At 39.7% G+C, this 16,916-nt stretch overlaps 1 protein-coding gene and 1 long non-coding RNA gene across 12 annotated transcripts in view; one reads left to right on the top strand and one right to left on the bottom strand.

Moving 5' to 3' along the window:
- The window catches only part of LOC136433516 (baculoviral IAP repeat-containing protein 6-like), a 114,289-nt gene that overhangs the window by 2,722 nt on the left and 94,651 nt on the right, over positions 1-16,916 (top strand). For 10 of the 11 annotated variants that reach the window (XM_066425811.1, XM_066425805.1, XM_066425810.1 and 7 more), the window contains exons 2-9: positions 7,196-7,347; positions 12,009-12,190; positions 13,272-13,472; positions 14,150-14,400; positions 15,028-15,156; positions 15,503-15,626; positions 15,810-16,033; positions 16,288-16,583. In XM_066425811.1, coding sequence (XP_066281908.1) covers positions 7,196-7,347; positions 12,009-12,190; positions 13,272-13,472; positions 14,150-14,400; positions 15,028-15,156; positions 15,503-15,626; positions 15,810-16,033; positions 16,288-16,583 — 1,559 coding nt within the window. The remainder of the gene's footprint in view (positions 1-7,195; positions 7,348-12,008; positions 12,191-13,271; positions 13,473-14,149; positions 14,401-15,027; positions 15,157-15,502; positions 15,627-15,809; positions 16,034-16,287; positions 16,584-16,916) is intronic. The other variant, XM_066425814.1, reaches the window with a different exon arrangement.
- LOC136433518 (uncharacterized) lies at positions 4,831-7,196 on the bottom strand. Its single transcript, XR_010755637.1, has 2 exons — positions 6,779-7,196; positions 4,831-6,106 (listed from the first exon to the last, which is right to left on the bottom strand). It is a non-coding gene; the product is annotated as an uncharacterized lncRNA (long non-coding RNA).

Raw genomic sequence — 16,916 nt, 5'->3', positions numbered from 1 at the left:
CTGATCTCATGAGCCTTGTGTAGCATCCATCCAGCTGCTTTTCTAGCTTGGAAGTGATTGTCCACGCTTCACATCCATACAAGAGGACTGCTTCAACCGTCGAGAGGAAAAGCCTCACTTTCAGCTTGCGAGAGAGGTTTGATCTCCAAACCTTCTTCAGCTTGTTACAAGCCTGCCAGGCTGCTGCTTTTCTTGCTGCTATGTCCTTTTCTGTGCTTTCCATCCTAGATCCCAGGTACTTAAAGTCCTTGACCTCCTCCAAGGCAGTACCATCGCTTGTCTTGAGATGGAATGACACACCCTTGGTATTGTTGATTTTCCACGTATGTCATTAGAATGACCACTTCATGATTTCTCCGTATGCAATTGGAATGACAAAGCACCCTTCTGATAGCTCAGTTTCCCCCTATATTATTGGAATAACACACCCTTGGTATAGTTGAGTTTCCCCCTATGTCTTTGAAATGACACACCCTTCTGATAGTTCAGTTTCTCCCGATGTCATAGAATTATGACACATCCTTGGTGTAGCTTCATTTCCCAATGCGTTAATAAGAGTCTTACGACGCGAAATCTTCATGAAATTTAGTTTTTATCAAATGGTGTCTTTTTTGCCATAGTGAATTGTTCTTGCCGTTGCAAGTTGTGCTTTTTTTTGTGCCAGTGGGTGCTTGTTTGGTTCTCATATGTGGTTTTCTTGGAAACCAGTTCCCTACCAATGCCATTCTATAACCCTCAATGGTATGACCACCACCTGTCGTGCCCCTGGAGAAGTGACCCAGGTTTGCTACTAACGTGACGGGTGTGACCCAGTTTTGCTACTAACATGCCTAGAATGGAGGTATAGATTTTCTTCATTACTTCTGCAAATTCAGTCCCAATTTGCATAATTTGCACTTCAGTGTGTACGTCTATGTCCAACCTACCTGCGTACCAAATAACATGAAAATCTGTTGTACCTTTTGTTGAGTTATTCTCCTTAGAAGATCTACCATTATGTATTTTGACCAGAATCGTTGAGAAACTTAACGTTACATCTAATCTAAAACTTGTAATCCAGATCACCAAGTCATTGTCCTTGACACAACATTGGCAAAAACCAAGGCTGTGTCATTACAATGACATAGGAGAAAACTCAGCTATACAAAGAGTTTGTCATTCCAATGACATAAGGGGAACTCGGCTATATCATTACAATGACATAGGGGAAAACTCAGCTATACAAAGGGTGTGTCATTTCAATGACATAGGGGAAATCCAGCTATGCCAAGGGTGTGTCATTCCAATGATATAGGCAAAGACTCAGCTATACCAAGGGTGTGTCATTGCAATGACATAGGGAGAAACTTAGCTGTGCCATGTGTGTGCCACTCCGATGGTATAGGGGAAACTCGGCTATAGCAAGTGTGAGTCATTCCAATTATTTAGGGGGAAACTCAGCAATACCAAATGTTTGTCATTCTGATGACATAGGCGAAACTCAGCTTTAACAAGGGTATGTCATCACAATGGCATAGGGGGAATCTGATCTATCATCTGAACGTTGTGCAAGAAATCTATGCTTTTATCTAAGAGATTTAACGGTCACTACGGCCATTGACGGTCCTCTTTTGGGAGTTCCTATGATAACTGAGTAAGCCGTCTTTAATCCGGTAGCCAAGTTTAAAGGAAATGCGATGTTTTATATTTGAGATATAAAAAAGCGACTTCACCATATTCTGGCACAGGGCGAGATGGCCTGGCATATATGCTGCTGCACATAGCTTTCCAGGTAAATTCCTACGTGCTACGTGCACCGTCATTTTGAGTAAGCTGAGTACCAGCATTCTTAGCCTTTGTCCGCTCCCCAAGTTTTTTTGGTCGGTAGCAGAGCTTGGAGAGCGGACGAAAGCTGAAAAGGCTGATACACAGACTACATTAGGAGCGCTTTTCTCTCTAAAACCTGGTGAAAGGGGAGTTTTCTCAACGCGTTAACGTAACAGTCACCTAATATTCTAATCTATCTGTGCTGTCAAAGTCGTCAGTAGCTATGCTATACCGTTGCGCTGTACATATAGGGCCTTCACCTGTCGTCATTTTGCGACGCCGCTAAAAAGCAGAAAAATACACATACACAGAAAATGACATACCCTCAGGATAGCTTAGTCTCTTTAAAATTGGACTGACACGACCCGAGGAATGACACACCCTTGTGATAGCCGAGTTTCCCCCTATGTCACTGTAATGACAAATCCCTGGTACACTTGATTTCCCCCCTATTTCAATGGAATGACACACCCTTGGTAGTGTTGATTTTCCACCTTTGAAATGACACACTTCCTGATTTATCCGTATGCTATTGGAATGACACAGCACCCTTCTGATAACTCAGTTTCCCCCTATGTTATTGGAATGACACACCTTTGTAATAGCTGAGTTTCCGCCTATGCCACTGGAATGACACACCCTTGGAATACAAACATTTCACCGATCGGAATGGCACAGCCTCAGGATACCTAAATTCCACACAGTGTCATGGAATGACAAACCCTTGGAAGCACTGAATTTCACCCTGTGTCATTAAAATGACATTGGATTCACACAGCCTTGGAGTACTGTAGATAAATTGGATTGTGACTGGAAAATGGCAAGAATTTCACCCATATACAAATCCGAGAGCACTTTATGAACAGTGGTGGTCAGCTCATGGCCCACCAAAGAATTAAAAAAAAAAAAACACCACAGCACAGGTACAGCCGTTTAGAAGGTAGTGGAGGACATCAAGTTGACATGCAGTACCCGTAAGAGCGTGCACGGCCGTCCTTTTCCTCGATCGGAGAAATGCATTTGACACTGTTCATTCGGTAATCTCGAGAAGTGATTATGAGGAAGCTGTATCTGAGGAGATGAGAAGGGCAGCTAACTGGTTTACAGAAATTAAGTTATCATACTGAATGACATCCGGACAAATCAATCTACGGTTTTTGGTCTGCCTCAGAAATTGCGACATATGGGAAAGACTGTTTCTATAACATATGGAGTATGGAGTAAGCAACTTCGAACGGATAGACTCCTTCACGTACATCGGCGTTACTCTTGACTCTACTGTGTGGAACTCATATCAAGAAGATTACAAAGAAGCTCCTTGCTGGCCTTTAAGCATAATGCCGTGCCAAAGTGAAACCGTTTGTGCATGATATGCCCATACATGGACAATTGTATCACTGCTTGGTTGCCAACGCTGATTAATTGCAACATGACTAAATTGCCATAACTGAACAGGTTGCTATACCGAGCAGCAAGGATCATCATCGGCAGAACGCGTACCTAACTGTTACCGATAGCCTGATAGTGGAGGCGGGTTTCGAGCCACTGAATGCACGTGGAAAGGAACACGCTAGTAACTATTTTAAGGCAATATGTTAAAGGCACGAAAGTAGCTATAGCTATAGCCTGAAAAAGAGGACCAGAGACTTGAGTGCACATGTGTTCGCTGGTAAAGTAAATGAAATGAAAAATTCTAAAAACATTCCTGCCTTATTGGAAAGAAACACCCTTGGAGCACACTATGTCTTTGGAATGACACACAGTTGGAACTTCTAAATTGCACCTTCTGTCATTGGAAAGCCCTTGGAACAGCTGAATTTAACCCTATGTCATTCAAACGACACATGAATACATGAATTTCACCATGTGTCATTGGAATAAAACACCCTCATCACACCTATATTTCACCCTGTGTCATTCGACTGACACAGCCTTGGAATACCTTGTTTTCACCCTATATCATTGGAATGATACACCAATGGCACGGCTATGTTTCTCCCTATGACATTGGAATGGCACACTCTTGTTATAGCTGTTTCCCGCCATTGGAATGACACATCCTTGGTTTAGCCGAGGTTCCTCTATGTTATTGAAATGATACACCATTGGTATAGCTGGGTTTCCCCTATGTCATTGGAATGACACACCCTTGGTATAGCTGAGTTCCCCCCTATGTCAATGGAATGACACACCCTGAAAGCTGAGTTTCCAACTGTGTCATCTGTCATTGGAATGACACACACAGAGAAAATTAAGTGGTTTCAATGGTGTCATTCGAATCAACAGAGGTAAAAACAGTAGTCCCAAAGGTGTGTCATTTTAATGGGTAGACACTGGGTAGAATTAAGATATCGAAAGAGAGTGTGCTGCCAATGCCAGTGGGAATCTGAGAAATCTTTTGCCCGCGATGACTGTAGCGCTAATATTGTTTCCATTGCAAACTTAAAACTACCGCGAACACTCCCTTTTCTCCCTACCTGTGAAATTAAATGCATTTAAAGTATATCAGAATAATACAACATATGGATAGATTTATCATCTTCCTCACCTGATGAATGTCAATAACCAATTGGGCAATATCAGAGTCAACTTCAAATGTTTAAAGACCCTGGTATTTGAAACCTGTGTTGGCCAATAAAACGGCCAGAGCCAAATTCTACAATCCTGTGGAGCAACTCCTTTCTCCTCCTGCCACAGACAATTGTGCTTATATGAAGAATGCAATTCCATTTTGTACCTACTGTGAATTTGACAGTGAAAACAATATACATATGTGTGACTCAGATGTTTGTTTTACTGGTCGAGCATTTGACCATTTCCAGCATTCTTTATGCATGTTTATCAGTTATATTCACTCTCACTCACTCACTCACTCACTCACTCACTCACTCACTCACTCACTCACTCACTCACTCACTCAGGTCCTCTTGCTCTAATCTATACAAATATATTTCCTGTAATTTTAGATTATAGTCACTGACTTTTCTCAAAATTCAACTTTAGGCACATAGAAATAACACCAAATTCTTCTTACAAATACTTTTTTATTGCACAATGCTACTGTTACTGACTATTGCATAGACTATATTTTCTGCAAATTCCTACTTCCTGCATAGTACAACTTACGGCACATAGGAAATTCTTCATCTTCTTTTCTACATGTACGTACAGGTAGGTTAAAAATGAAATAATTTCTTCATTACACAAAGGGAAAAGGTATTGTAGCCTTCTGCACAGAAGCTTGAGATGGAATCTACAATTTGTATCCAGTCTTCACCACTACACTAAAACTAAAAGATCTATACTAATAATGATGAATCCATGTCTATTTCACAAAGTGATTGAGGAAGGTATTGGAATACAAACTGATGAGTTATGGTAAGAAAGGGACTTATGTAGGAACCTGCGTCACCGGACAAAGGAAGGATGCAAGCATTCTGCAAAATGTTTATATGGCCTTGCTGCACTCACTATATATTCTACATGAACCTACACTCTGTAAACAGTGTACTGTCAGGATTAGAAGATTCTGTGCACAGCAATCCTTGGAGGCACATAGTAGCTGGCATAGATATACAAATTGATCAAGTTCAGAAACCACACACATGATCGAAACCTACACTCATCTTACTATGTACAAGGAAAATCACACGTCAGGTATGTACAGAGCTGGGTAATTTTTCATTTAGTATCTAGCAGTAGTGAGATAGAGTAGTATAACTAATAAGCAGCAAAAGGACAATCTAGTATTCTATACACATAATCAAATTCATGTTGTTTTCAAAGAAACGGCATCATCTACTGAGTTCAGCATAGATATGACAATATTCAAAAATTGTGGCTTCCAATACAGACTGTTGGATCCGCATTTTCTCAAATACAGAGTCGCACTTTGCTATATGAGGAGTCTATCATTTTTACAACAGTTAATACAATTCTCTGCAAATACATAAATCGGGACATATCAAATCTATCTACAATGTAATAAAGCAACATGAGAGTAACATATATCAGGTATGAAGACGTAAACATGCAATGAACGGTTGATAGGATTATCAATATCCAGCAGGGCTGGAAATCAACATACTAATATCTGTTTTCATTAATTTCAGAAAGAAGCATAGTCATAAAACATTGATACATTTATGTATTCTGTTCAATTCTGTTGGTTGTTCAAGAAAATACATGCACAAGTATATGATGCACCCTTGTGTTACCCACACGAGACATCAACAGGCAGCTATGGTGACAGGGTATGTAGATGCATCAAGGACAGTGAAAAGGGCCTGAAATGCCCATTCTGAAAATGTATTCAACAACAAAAATTTATTCAGATGGGCATTACAACAATTGCCAGTGTCTCCCTTCCCGAAGAATGTACATGTATTTGTATAAAGGTAAGTTACTAGTATTCAAATGAAAACCTTTGAATCAAAATTGTGCACGGACACACTAGTTGCAGGCTAAAAGTAGTAAAAATTATGTTTCTTCGCATGGATTAACTAACAAATAAAATATATACACACAGATTATTACACAAAATTATGTTTTATATTAAAGTTATATGGTTAGTGAAGCATTCTCAAAAATAAAAACTACACCATGCATATCATCCATGTTAGTGTATTTACAAGTTCAGTGCCTCCTGACCATATAGAATTTAACCAACAATCACCCGAACTTACACATGGCATGGCTGGCTCTACCGAGAATATTTTATCGCCCCCCTCCCCTCCCCAACTAAGGAGCGTGACGTGTTTTTTTTTTTCTCCATAAATGCCGCAAACATAGCAACGAAAAGAATAACAGCATATTATTACTCGTCCTAACACCCAACAGGTGTACATGTGTACGTAGAGATGGTATGATTCCCCATATGTATCGTATCGAAACTCTAACGTTCTAACTAAACGTTCTAACGTTAACGTTACGTTACAGAAATGTTTACACTGTGAACAATGTCTACACAAACCTCTTGTCTTCTTGGACACGCAGCTGGCCAGAAAAAGCATTACTGTCGTCCAAACAGTCCCACATATTTGTGCCAAGTATCCCCGCTAAACTGTCAAGTCGTTTCTATTATGAACCAGTGTGACCCGGAAACAGATGCGCCTCACCCTGTAACCGGGTGCCACGAAACCCCCATGTGGTGCGTATTTCAGCCAAAAAACAATGGCGGAGACCTCTGAAAATCTTAGTTATGGGCAGACTTTGACGTGGTAACCCGTCAATATAGTAGAAGTCTTAGTTATTTTGTGAACTACACGGGGTTCTCTGGGCCGTCATCGTTACGAGGACATATTATATGGCCTGATTCAACATATTGTGACTGTACTACGACTGATTGTATGGAGGGTTCGAAGGACTCATTTCGGCGCGTAACATGGTTTGTCACCCAAGAGGGGTGTCTGACGTGTGGGGAGGGGGTTTCAGGCGTGTCCTACCACCCCACCCTCAACACGATACTGGTGGCAACGAAAACAGGAGTTGAAGTTATTGATGTCAACTCTGGGGCGGTTCTAACCAAGTCAGATCTCGGAGGTAAGCTTATTTTCTTCCGGGTACGTTCGGTCTTGGGTTTTCCCGAACCCATGTCTCGTGCCTGGAAACGCCTGTAGTCAGAATCGAAAACACGGAATCATACTTTGGTTTGATCAATCCCAATATTCGATACCTTTATAGCAACGGGGCGATTGCATGATGCTGTAGCACGGTAGGTAAACAAGTCAGATCCCTATGAATGATACAAGTCTGTCTTGGCGAAACTACTGAATCATCATGGTCCTGGCGTACGCAGCTGGTATTACCTCCGCACAGTTTGTGACCCTGCATGGAGAAAATACGAATATCTACCCTGAAGATAAGAACGAATGTGGTAAAACATCTCAGTTTTGCCAATATACCTTGTTAATGATACTTCCCAAGTGCCATACTTATAATTATAGAGGTTCAATTTTGTCATCAATGCTGCTGATCATGTTGCATGTTGGGAAGGCAGGGCAGAGTTGAATGTCCCTTCATGAAGAACAAAACTGTACATGGAATGGACACATGAGTTTTCTTCCATAACTTAATCTATTAGCTTAAGGAACAAGTAGGCGAGTCTCTGTTTGTGTCGGCCACATTTCATTTTCAGTAGGATACATGATAATAGTGTGAGGTCAACTAAGGACACTTGATTATACCTAAGCTGCAACTAGCCTCATGTTGCCAAAGGGGCATTTGATTGGTCTGCATTTGTTACATCATAATCGTATCATTATAGAATATCATAACGCATTAGCTATGTTGAAAAATTGAGGTGTATTCCATTGATACTAGGGGCCTTTTTTTCAGATAGAAGTTAGATATACATGGGCATGGCTCAGCCTGGGTGTCAAATCGGTCAATGTAATTTCACCATCAATATGCCTGCGAAGCGGTTACAGATTTTCTAAATAATGGTTTGATACTTTTATGTACAATATCAGAATTCAAATTCTTTATGATGACTCACTACAAATGTTGTTTTGTGGCATGATCATATTTCCATTACATTTTCACTGGTCTTAAATTGCATCTTCTTAGGAATCATCGGTAATCATTAAAGAGATACTATGTTCTTAGTTCCTGAACATGGGAAAAAGTGTCACAGATTTCATTATCCATGCAATTGATTTAGAACTTAGTAGAATGAGGAACATCATACTACAATCAAACGTATAAACTTTGAGTTGGCCAGCATAAAAAGTGGCCATGTGAGAATAGGTTTTATAAGGGAATATACTTGGTTATCTATTGATGATAGTTCTCTCATTGCAAAAATACATACAGATCATTTTCCTGGTTATGCAGAGTAATAGTATAATACTTTATGATGTAATATGCAGATTATTGATATGATATTTAAAGTTCATCAAATGCAAATACAGGAGTAATGGTTGACCTTATAGCTTTATGAAAAAGGATGATTGGCTAATTTAGGTGTTATACCTCATGCTGAAGTTCTCTCTGTGCTTTTGACTGGTAAATAGTCTGCTTGGAGAAGGACCCATTGATTTTGAGGAAGATAATTGAAGAGGTCAATTTGTACTCTCCAAGCAGAGGTTTGGCTTTAGCAGGTTTTTGACATGTTTTTAGGCATTTTTGCCGGGCTTTTTTTTCTTCTTTTTGTCGGACGAAAAAGAAAGCCCGACAAAAACGCCTAAAAACACATCAAAAACCTGCTAAAATGAAACCTCTGCTTGGAGAGTAGTTAATTTGGATCAGGGTGTGTCCAATTTCTGAATAAACAATTCACAAAGACTTATAATTTTGTTTGCATTAATTGACTGATAGTGTGTAGTTGTATCCTCAGGAGACCAGTTGCTGGACAACTTTAATAGAGAAAATGCTTTCAGTGTTTTGAGTTGTGCAAGCACATTCCTATTGAAAGGCTGATAGAAGTAAAAAAAAACACAACTTTAGAAGGCATTGAAATTAATTAAATGAATGAAAAAAGGATCAGCAGGATAAAGAAGCACTGTATTCATGTATATAGTATCCTGACTCATGAGTATGGTCAAAATTGAAGTAATGGGAAATGATTTGAAGCAGTAAATACATGATCAATTGTAAACTTTTTACTTGTTATTGATTTGTAGCACTGACTGTTTCTGCTTAATGGCAACATTTTAGCCCTGGTTGTACACCTTGATGTTCATTCCTCATCTTTTGTATTATTATGGTAGCTTCAATGTATTGCCTTTCATTCAATATTGTCAGAAGTTGGTCTAATTTTAAACTGTGGCGTCACAAAAGGTGTTCTCCCTACTGTCTAATCCCATAGCCAATACAAATTTGGTGCCAAACGGCTACCTCAGCATGATGAAGATTAAGATTACCAGTTGGCTGAAGAGAATTGTGTAGTAAAATATAACTTACTAATATCGTGAAGAAGGAAGGGCTGCATTACAAAATGAATAAAAAGACTCTTTTTACACAACCAAGTGATTTATTCCACCGATGTTTCGGTGACCATCTGTCACCTTCTTCAAGGCAATTTTGACTGGTTCACATAGTAATGCAGCACAGGTGTCACTGCTTATACAAATCTCTTGGTTGTGTAAAAAGAGTCTTGTTATTCAGTGACTTACCAACCTGATGAAACTATTCACGGATGCACTAGAAAATGTTTTGTGGCCTGAATTTTACAGTTTCTGAAGCTAGTGAAATGTCATGCTGAACCTACTTAAGATTCCACTCATATCTGTTGAATGATTATTTATAGTTTTGTTGTCTGAATTTGTCTGCTTCACGTCAAGGATACCTGTCAGTTTTATAGAATATTTTTAATGAGGCCAGAGCTTGTTTAAAAAGCCTACATCCTTGCATCATGATTCACCAGCATGTTTATATATTTAGCTCACTTTCAAAATATGTTTTGCGTGCTACATGGTGTTTTCTGAAATGAAACTTTAAAAGACATTATAAGCTGTGATCATGCTGATGTTATTTGTCATCAGTCCCATATATCATTTCAGAATATGTATTCATGTTTGGCATACTCAGAAGTCAAATATCTGGTCAAAAATGTTAATGGTTTCCAACATTCTACTTGCCAAGAATGTCACAATATCAAGCAAAGGGGGTTATTTGGCAGACAAGAAATACAAAAATCATATTGAATCTTCAACATGTCCAAGGATGATATCCATTGAAATGTTTGATGATTAGTAACTACAACTATTTGGGCAGCTACATGTAAGTCACCCTGCTATCTATCTAGTTTTGTTCCTTGCAACAGGTTGCTACATTTACTATTCACATAGTATTTTCTATGTTTTATCACTTCCCTCTGATGGCAAACAGCATGAATATGCAGATCTATTTGTCTGACATGCACATTCAAATGATACTGTTTTTGATATGAGTGTCTACTGTTACCATATAAAGGTACGGCCTTGTAGATGCAACATTGCCTGTTTTGTTTATACAATCCTGTTTCAGTAGGTTAAAATAACATGGAAAGACTTTACATGGTTTGTGAGGTTACTTTATATCATTTTCAATGTTACCACCCATTTATATGCACTGTCTTGTTACCTAGTCAAATCTTGCCCAAACCATCAAATCCAAGATGGGTGCACATCTAAAGCCCTTATGGATGACATTATTGGAGATCGTGTCAGCCATTGCCATTCATAAGTGTGCTCAAAGATTCACCTACACAACCAGCTCAAGTAATTGTATTGTGTGGACTGTAGATGTACAATCATACACTCTATAGACATGAAGACATCACATTTCTGATGAAATGGCAATGGTATTTATAAAAGACTGATACTGATAGCCAAAATGTTTCAAACATACATTGTTTAAAGACCTGCTGGTTTGTCAAATTTAGCAGGTGGTTGTAGGATGTTGTAATGAACTTTGATACCAAATTGTTGATAATAGCATTGATCCACTGGCATATATTATACATGTAAATATGGCTAAGTGTCCATGCAGGAGAGTTAACATGTAACCTGGCCTTGAAGCCATAGAATTTCTAGAGGTATAGAAATGTTGTATGGTATTGTCTCCCTTTGAGAAGGATTTTTACAATTTTGGCATTGACGGTTTGAGTGCTTTTATCCAGCATGCATGTACATGTAGGAGTCTTAGAATATTTGTAGAGGTGACTTATCAGAGTTAGAACTTGTGTAAATTTTCAGTTCAATACTTTGTACAATTTCTTTAGCCTGGAATCCAATCCTATTTTAGCTAGACTTGGGAGCTATAATAAGTTTGGATTCCAGGCTACAATTTCTTCTTCTTTTTAAAAAGAAATTATGATTGATTGATTATTTTGTATTTGTTAAAAACTCATACATACAAGTCTTCCCCATTTTCCCAACTCTCCCACACCACGCCATACTACATCACACCACACTACACTATACCACACCCAGGGTTCTTGCTAGCTTGAATTTTTTTCATATCATCCCAATTCCCATTGGTGGAAAGATCTTACAAACTTCCATCAATTTACTCAAATTTGGACATTTCTACATCTTTAAGTTTTCCATCATACTGGATACTACGGTACCTATCATATGCAACAAAATTCTGTTAAATGACTGAATGACGGATGCTGGCTAGAACTCTGACCTCACCACAGCACACACACATACACCACATCATTCATCCTTTACTATAATAATCAACATGGTACTCACCCTGTGTTTGCCTGTCCACAGCTCGCCCTGGCAGCAGACTAAGATGTGAGTACCTCCCCTTGGCAGAAAAGGTACTGATGTCCGACGGGTTCGCCATTGGCATGAGAAAGGACCTGAACGGTGTGCTGCTTCTTGACACGGCACTTCAGACGCTTGTGGACAAGACAGAGGACACTGTCAAGGTCGAGCTGCCCTTGTCTGAGGTAAGATTTTTTAATTTATTCTTTATTTATCCAGGGGAGCATGTCGCCATCTTGGCGATTTTTAATGTGCTCTGGGGCTAGATTAGAATAACATCAATAGAACACAAGAACACAAAAGTTGCAAACAAGATACAAAGGTACAAGAAAAGTAATTGGAAATTGCATAAAGATTCAATCATGAAGGAATCTTCATCAAATGTTTTGTCAAAGAGTAGAGATTTCATGCATATGCAGGGTTTGTAATGCTAGTGCATGTTCTGCATGTATTCTGCGATGTGTGTTTAATGATACCAAGCCTGTATTCTTTTAGGTTACAATGTAGGTTTCTATTTATTCTGCAATCTCAAACTTTCTGTGTAAATTGCTGGTTGCATGTTGGTATTTCAATGCTTGCTATTGCTATGCGAACTTTGTCTTTGAGTTTTGAATGTCAACCTTGTATGTTAAGTATGTCAAATTCGGTGGAATGTACTTCAACTTTCAAGTTGAATTCCATTGCTTTTGACCTCAATGTCAATGGATTGAAAGCAAATTGTCATGAATGATTCAATAATGTTTTTTGAATTATGAGGAATGATAAAGATTGTGCCTACATGTACATGCATATGTGTGACCAATATCCTAACGAGGATGTCTTTGGACAAAGTCGTGCAACAGCTTAGGCTGGCTGGAAAAGATATTGGGGCAGGAATTGAGGACAGCCATTCTTACCTGTGTATCTTACCAATGTACATGTATAAATGTACATGTATCTGAACTAGTTTGCATAGCCATTTTGATATTTATGTCTTATCCTAATGATTTCAAACTCATCTGTCATCAATACAATAACTTGACGGTTCTCACAATGTGCTATGGATCTAAACAACACAACATAGCATATGAATCATAATGACGAGATGTTCATTACATAAACCTGTATCTGAATAGCCAAGTCAAGTCATGGTCTGGTAATCACAGTGTGTATGTCCTTCACCGTGCCAGCTTGTGATGTTGACCCTGCAGATCAAGGGCCAAAGTTATACAAGGACATCCTATAGAGTACAGCTGTATGTGTGTTAATGGTCCCACCTTATCACAGGCGACTCAGCTGTTGGCGAGTCTGGAGAGTGTGGACATGCGAGGGGTAGACTACGTGCCAGAGGTGAAAAAGGAGTTGAGGTCAGCGGTGGATAAATGCCAGCAGGGTGCCCCGAAGAAGAAGAATAAAAAGGCAAAGGTGAGGCGAAAGTTTCCCTCACAGAGGTGCACTTTCCCTGACAAGACATGCAAGGAGCGAGCCGTGAGTATGATGGAGAGATGACAGGGTAGTGCATGTCTGGAGTTAGTGTACCATACTTACATACTGTTGTACTGATGTATCATCATTCATGCTCTAGACCGTGACTAGGGAAGAGAAAATCAAATGTATATTACATGTATTTGAAAAAACAAAGGTGACTTCAAATTATATGTAATAGTTTGTTGACTAGAAAGGTAGCATACTGTATACGAAGTGCTACACATACTTAATCCTCTTGCACTGAAGTGGACCTTGGAACCAAAGGAATGTGTCATCATTTTGGTTTTGCTAGACAAAACAAAAATTATGGCATTTGGGTATTGGCTCTTTTGCAATTAGATGTTAAGTTCCTTTGGTTAAATGCCTTAGGTTTCTATTTTGGTCATAGGCAATTTTGATATATAAGATGTCTGACTAGTTTTCTGTATGTAAATTGATATCTATAAATTTAGGCTTGTATGTGTCATACTGATAATACAGTTTCTCATTTTAGTTTCTTATCTCCAAGGACTAATCAATTAAGAAGGTCAGCCGGGCGAGCCGGGAATATTTTTCAATACAAGAGAATAGTCATGGAAGAATCTTCAGATAATTAGAATAAAATGATTTTCTTTACTGCCACCATCAACATTTATATGGTACAGCCCTAATTAGGACATTTTCCCTTCCTTTCTTAGTGGGCATGTGTGAGTCTGGAGCTGCCCCACTGTGCCCTGAAGTCTGTCTACAGCGGTCTGGTGAATGAGAGAAAGCGGACCAACCTGGGTCCTGCCCTGCCCATAGCCTCTGCTATCGTGGAGAGGTTGTCTTCCCTGTTAGCTGCGGGAAGCGGGGAGGGTGCTACAGCCGGGGTGGTGGACAGGGCCCTCATGTATAGTGAGGCTGCCAGAAGGGAAACATTCAAGAACTGGCCACACATGAACTACAGGTGGGAGTAATGAATTATTCAGTAGTAGATATTGGCAAGATCGGGCGTGTCCTGGACAAGTGAGCTTGAATAAACCGACTTACAATAAAGATGGACTATTGTTTTTTGCCAATTTTGCTTTGAAAGGCATCCAAAGTACTTACCAACATTTGAATTTATTTTATTCTAGATAGCAACTGTAAAATGTATGTATTGTAACTTGTAAGATAAGTTTCTGTTTCAGTTTATCTGTTATACCAGGGGTAAAGTAAAAGCAAATTAAAGAAATGAAAGTAAATCAAACAATGATTAATGAATTTAGTAACATTATGTCCCATATGTTATATCCCAACATAATTTCTGTATATCTATCCAATACAATTATACCTCAATGCAAAAAATAAACTGTAAAAAACGACTTAAGAGTATCAACATATGCAGCTGTATAGTAGACATGCAACCCCTCATTATTTCATCAATCAATATTGTACAGCTTAGAATATATGTGGAGATTGAAGTAGATTAATGTAACTAGCCAGTAGTCTTATACAATGCTTGGTTTATATTGTCCTGTTACAATTGTTGTGGAGTTAATTTTGACTTGAGTAATACAAAAAGATCTAATCCTCTGATGTCTGCTGTTGTTAGATGGGCCCTGCCGGACGCCATGGCACAGGCGGGGTTCTACCACCAGCCCACCTCCAGCCGGGACGACCGTGCCATGTGCTTCACCTGCAGCGTCTGTCTGGTGTGCTGGGAGCCCACAGATGAGCCCTGGTCAGTAAGGGGGCAATCTGGGCACAACGTTTACCAATTATGGGTGATAGCAATGTTAGGGATGATTAGAATGGTACATTCTCTTTTATCTGTAGCATTTGTCTTGAGGATAACTGTGGCCACAGATATGCCTCTTTGGCTGTAATGTTAATCAGCTTTACATGGTGATACAATCTGTAGTCACGTAAATTCCCAATTATGTTGCAGTTTGTTTTTATTTCATGACAAGAAAAAAACTCTCTTGTTCCTGTTATATGTAATGGAGAAGTTGTTTAGTTAAAAATCATGCAACAAAGATTTGTAATTTATGGATCCAAAAAGTAACCAATGCTGAATGTGTTATCAGGTCTGAGCATGAACGCCATTCCCCAAACTGCCCTTTTGTGAAGGGAGAGCACACACAGAATGTGCCGATGTCGGTCACCCTGGCAACAAGCCCCGCCCTGTCCCACAGTGACTGCAGTGAAGAGGTAGGTTATGTATTAGATATTTAGACATTTATACGTATTGCTGCTATATGTTGGACTTCAATACATAACTTTGGAAAATGAAGCTTGTGTATTTTGTCTTTCAAAAGTGGTTAACAAATGGTTTGTTATTCTGTAAAGTTTGAATAGCGGTTCCTAATGACGTGTGTATCTTTCCCCTGCCAGATCTGTGCAGTCAGTAATTCCTCCTGTCCAAGTCTGCTGGCCACAGCAACAATGCACGGAAACATCTGTGTGTGGAATGTGGCACGGCAGTTGAAGATGGCCCTGCAGTTCACAGTGGACCCCAAGCAGACGTTTGTCACCCAAACCCTGTCAGCCAGCCAGCTTCAGAGACGCAAGATCCTGGAGGCCTGGGTGCACAAACCCGGGGAAGACAAGGGCACGAGGTATGTAGGGCAGGGACCGGGGTTCAAAATACCTGGGGGAAATAAGGGGACAAAGAATAGGAAGGTAGGACTGGAGAACAGTGAACTGGAAAAGAGGAAGTGATAGTGTTTGGATACACTAGTGAGCGGCAAGGGATGTTACTGAGGGGAAAGAAATTATTAAGGGAAAGATGAAAGGAAGTCCATTTGTCCTGTAGCACGGCATGTAAAAAAATATGTAATGCGCTAATGCTAGTTTACCCTTTTCTGTTCAGCACTGGTGCTAATAGTGACCAACAGGTAGCCCCCAAAACAACGTCAGCCACAGTAACTGGAGCAGCCACAGGCCGAATATCACCGAGCGACCTGCAGATAGAAGAGGCCAGAACGGAGCCACCCATGGATACTAATGGGAATGGGCCGCACCCTGGACAGGAGAACCAGGGGGCTGAGGCTCCTTCCCAGGGTACTGAAGGTGGACAGGATAAGAGCAGCGAGGCCAGACATAGCCAGAGTGACATCATGGAAATTGACCTGGACACAGGAGCCTCTTTTCCCCTGATCACACCTAGTAAGTGTCTTTATAATCTGTAACTGTTCCTCATCACTTGAGGTGACAGCTTAGTGGTTAGTATTCTAGCCTGATGGATGTACAACAGGAAGTCTGAAGAGAAAGGTTTTAAACTTAGGTCACAAAAATCGCCAAAAGTAACTTGATTCTAATGAATTCTTTAGAGAAAACTTTAAATAGGTCCTGTGATTGTAGTATTTGTTGTGTCTAACACCACAGCAAATTTCGCAAAGATTTAGAACCTCTGAAGTTATCTTTGAAATGTTTGACTCTTTAGAAAGTTAAAACGCACTTGAAGAACCTCCTTCTGATGTAGTCTGAAACTGATGTATT

Source organism: Branchiostoma lanceolatum, chromosome 4, assembly GCF_035083965.1.
Source record: "Branchiostoma lanceolatum isolate klBraLanc5 chromosome 4, klBraLanc5.hap2, whole genome shotgun sequence".
NCBI lineage: Eukaryota > Metazoa > Chordata > Leptocardii > Amphioxiformes > Branchiostomatidae > Branchiostoma > Branchiostoma lanceolatum.
This window is presented reverse-complemented; position numbering and strand designations above follow the sequence as displayed.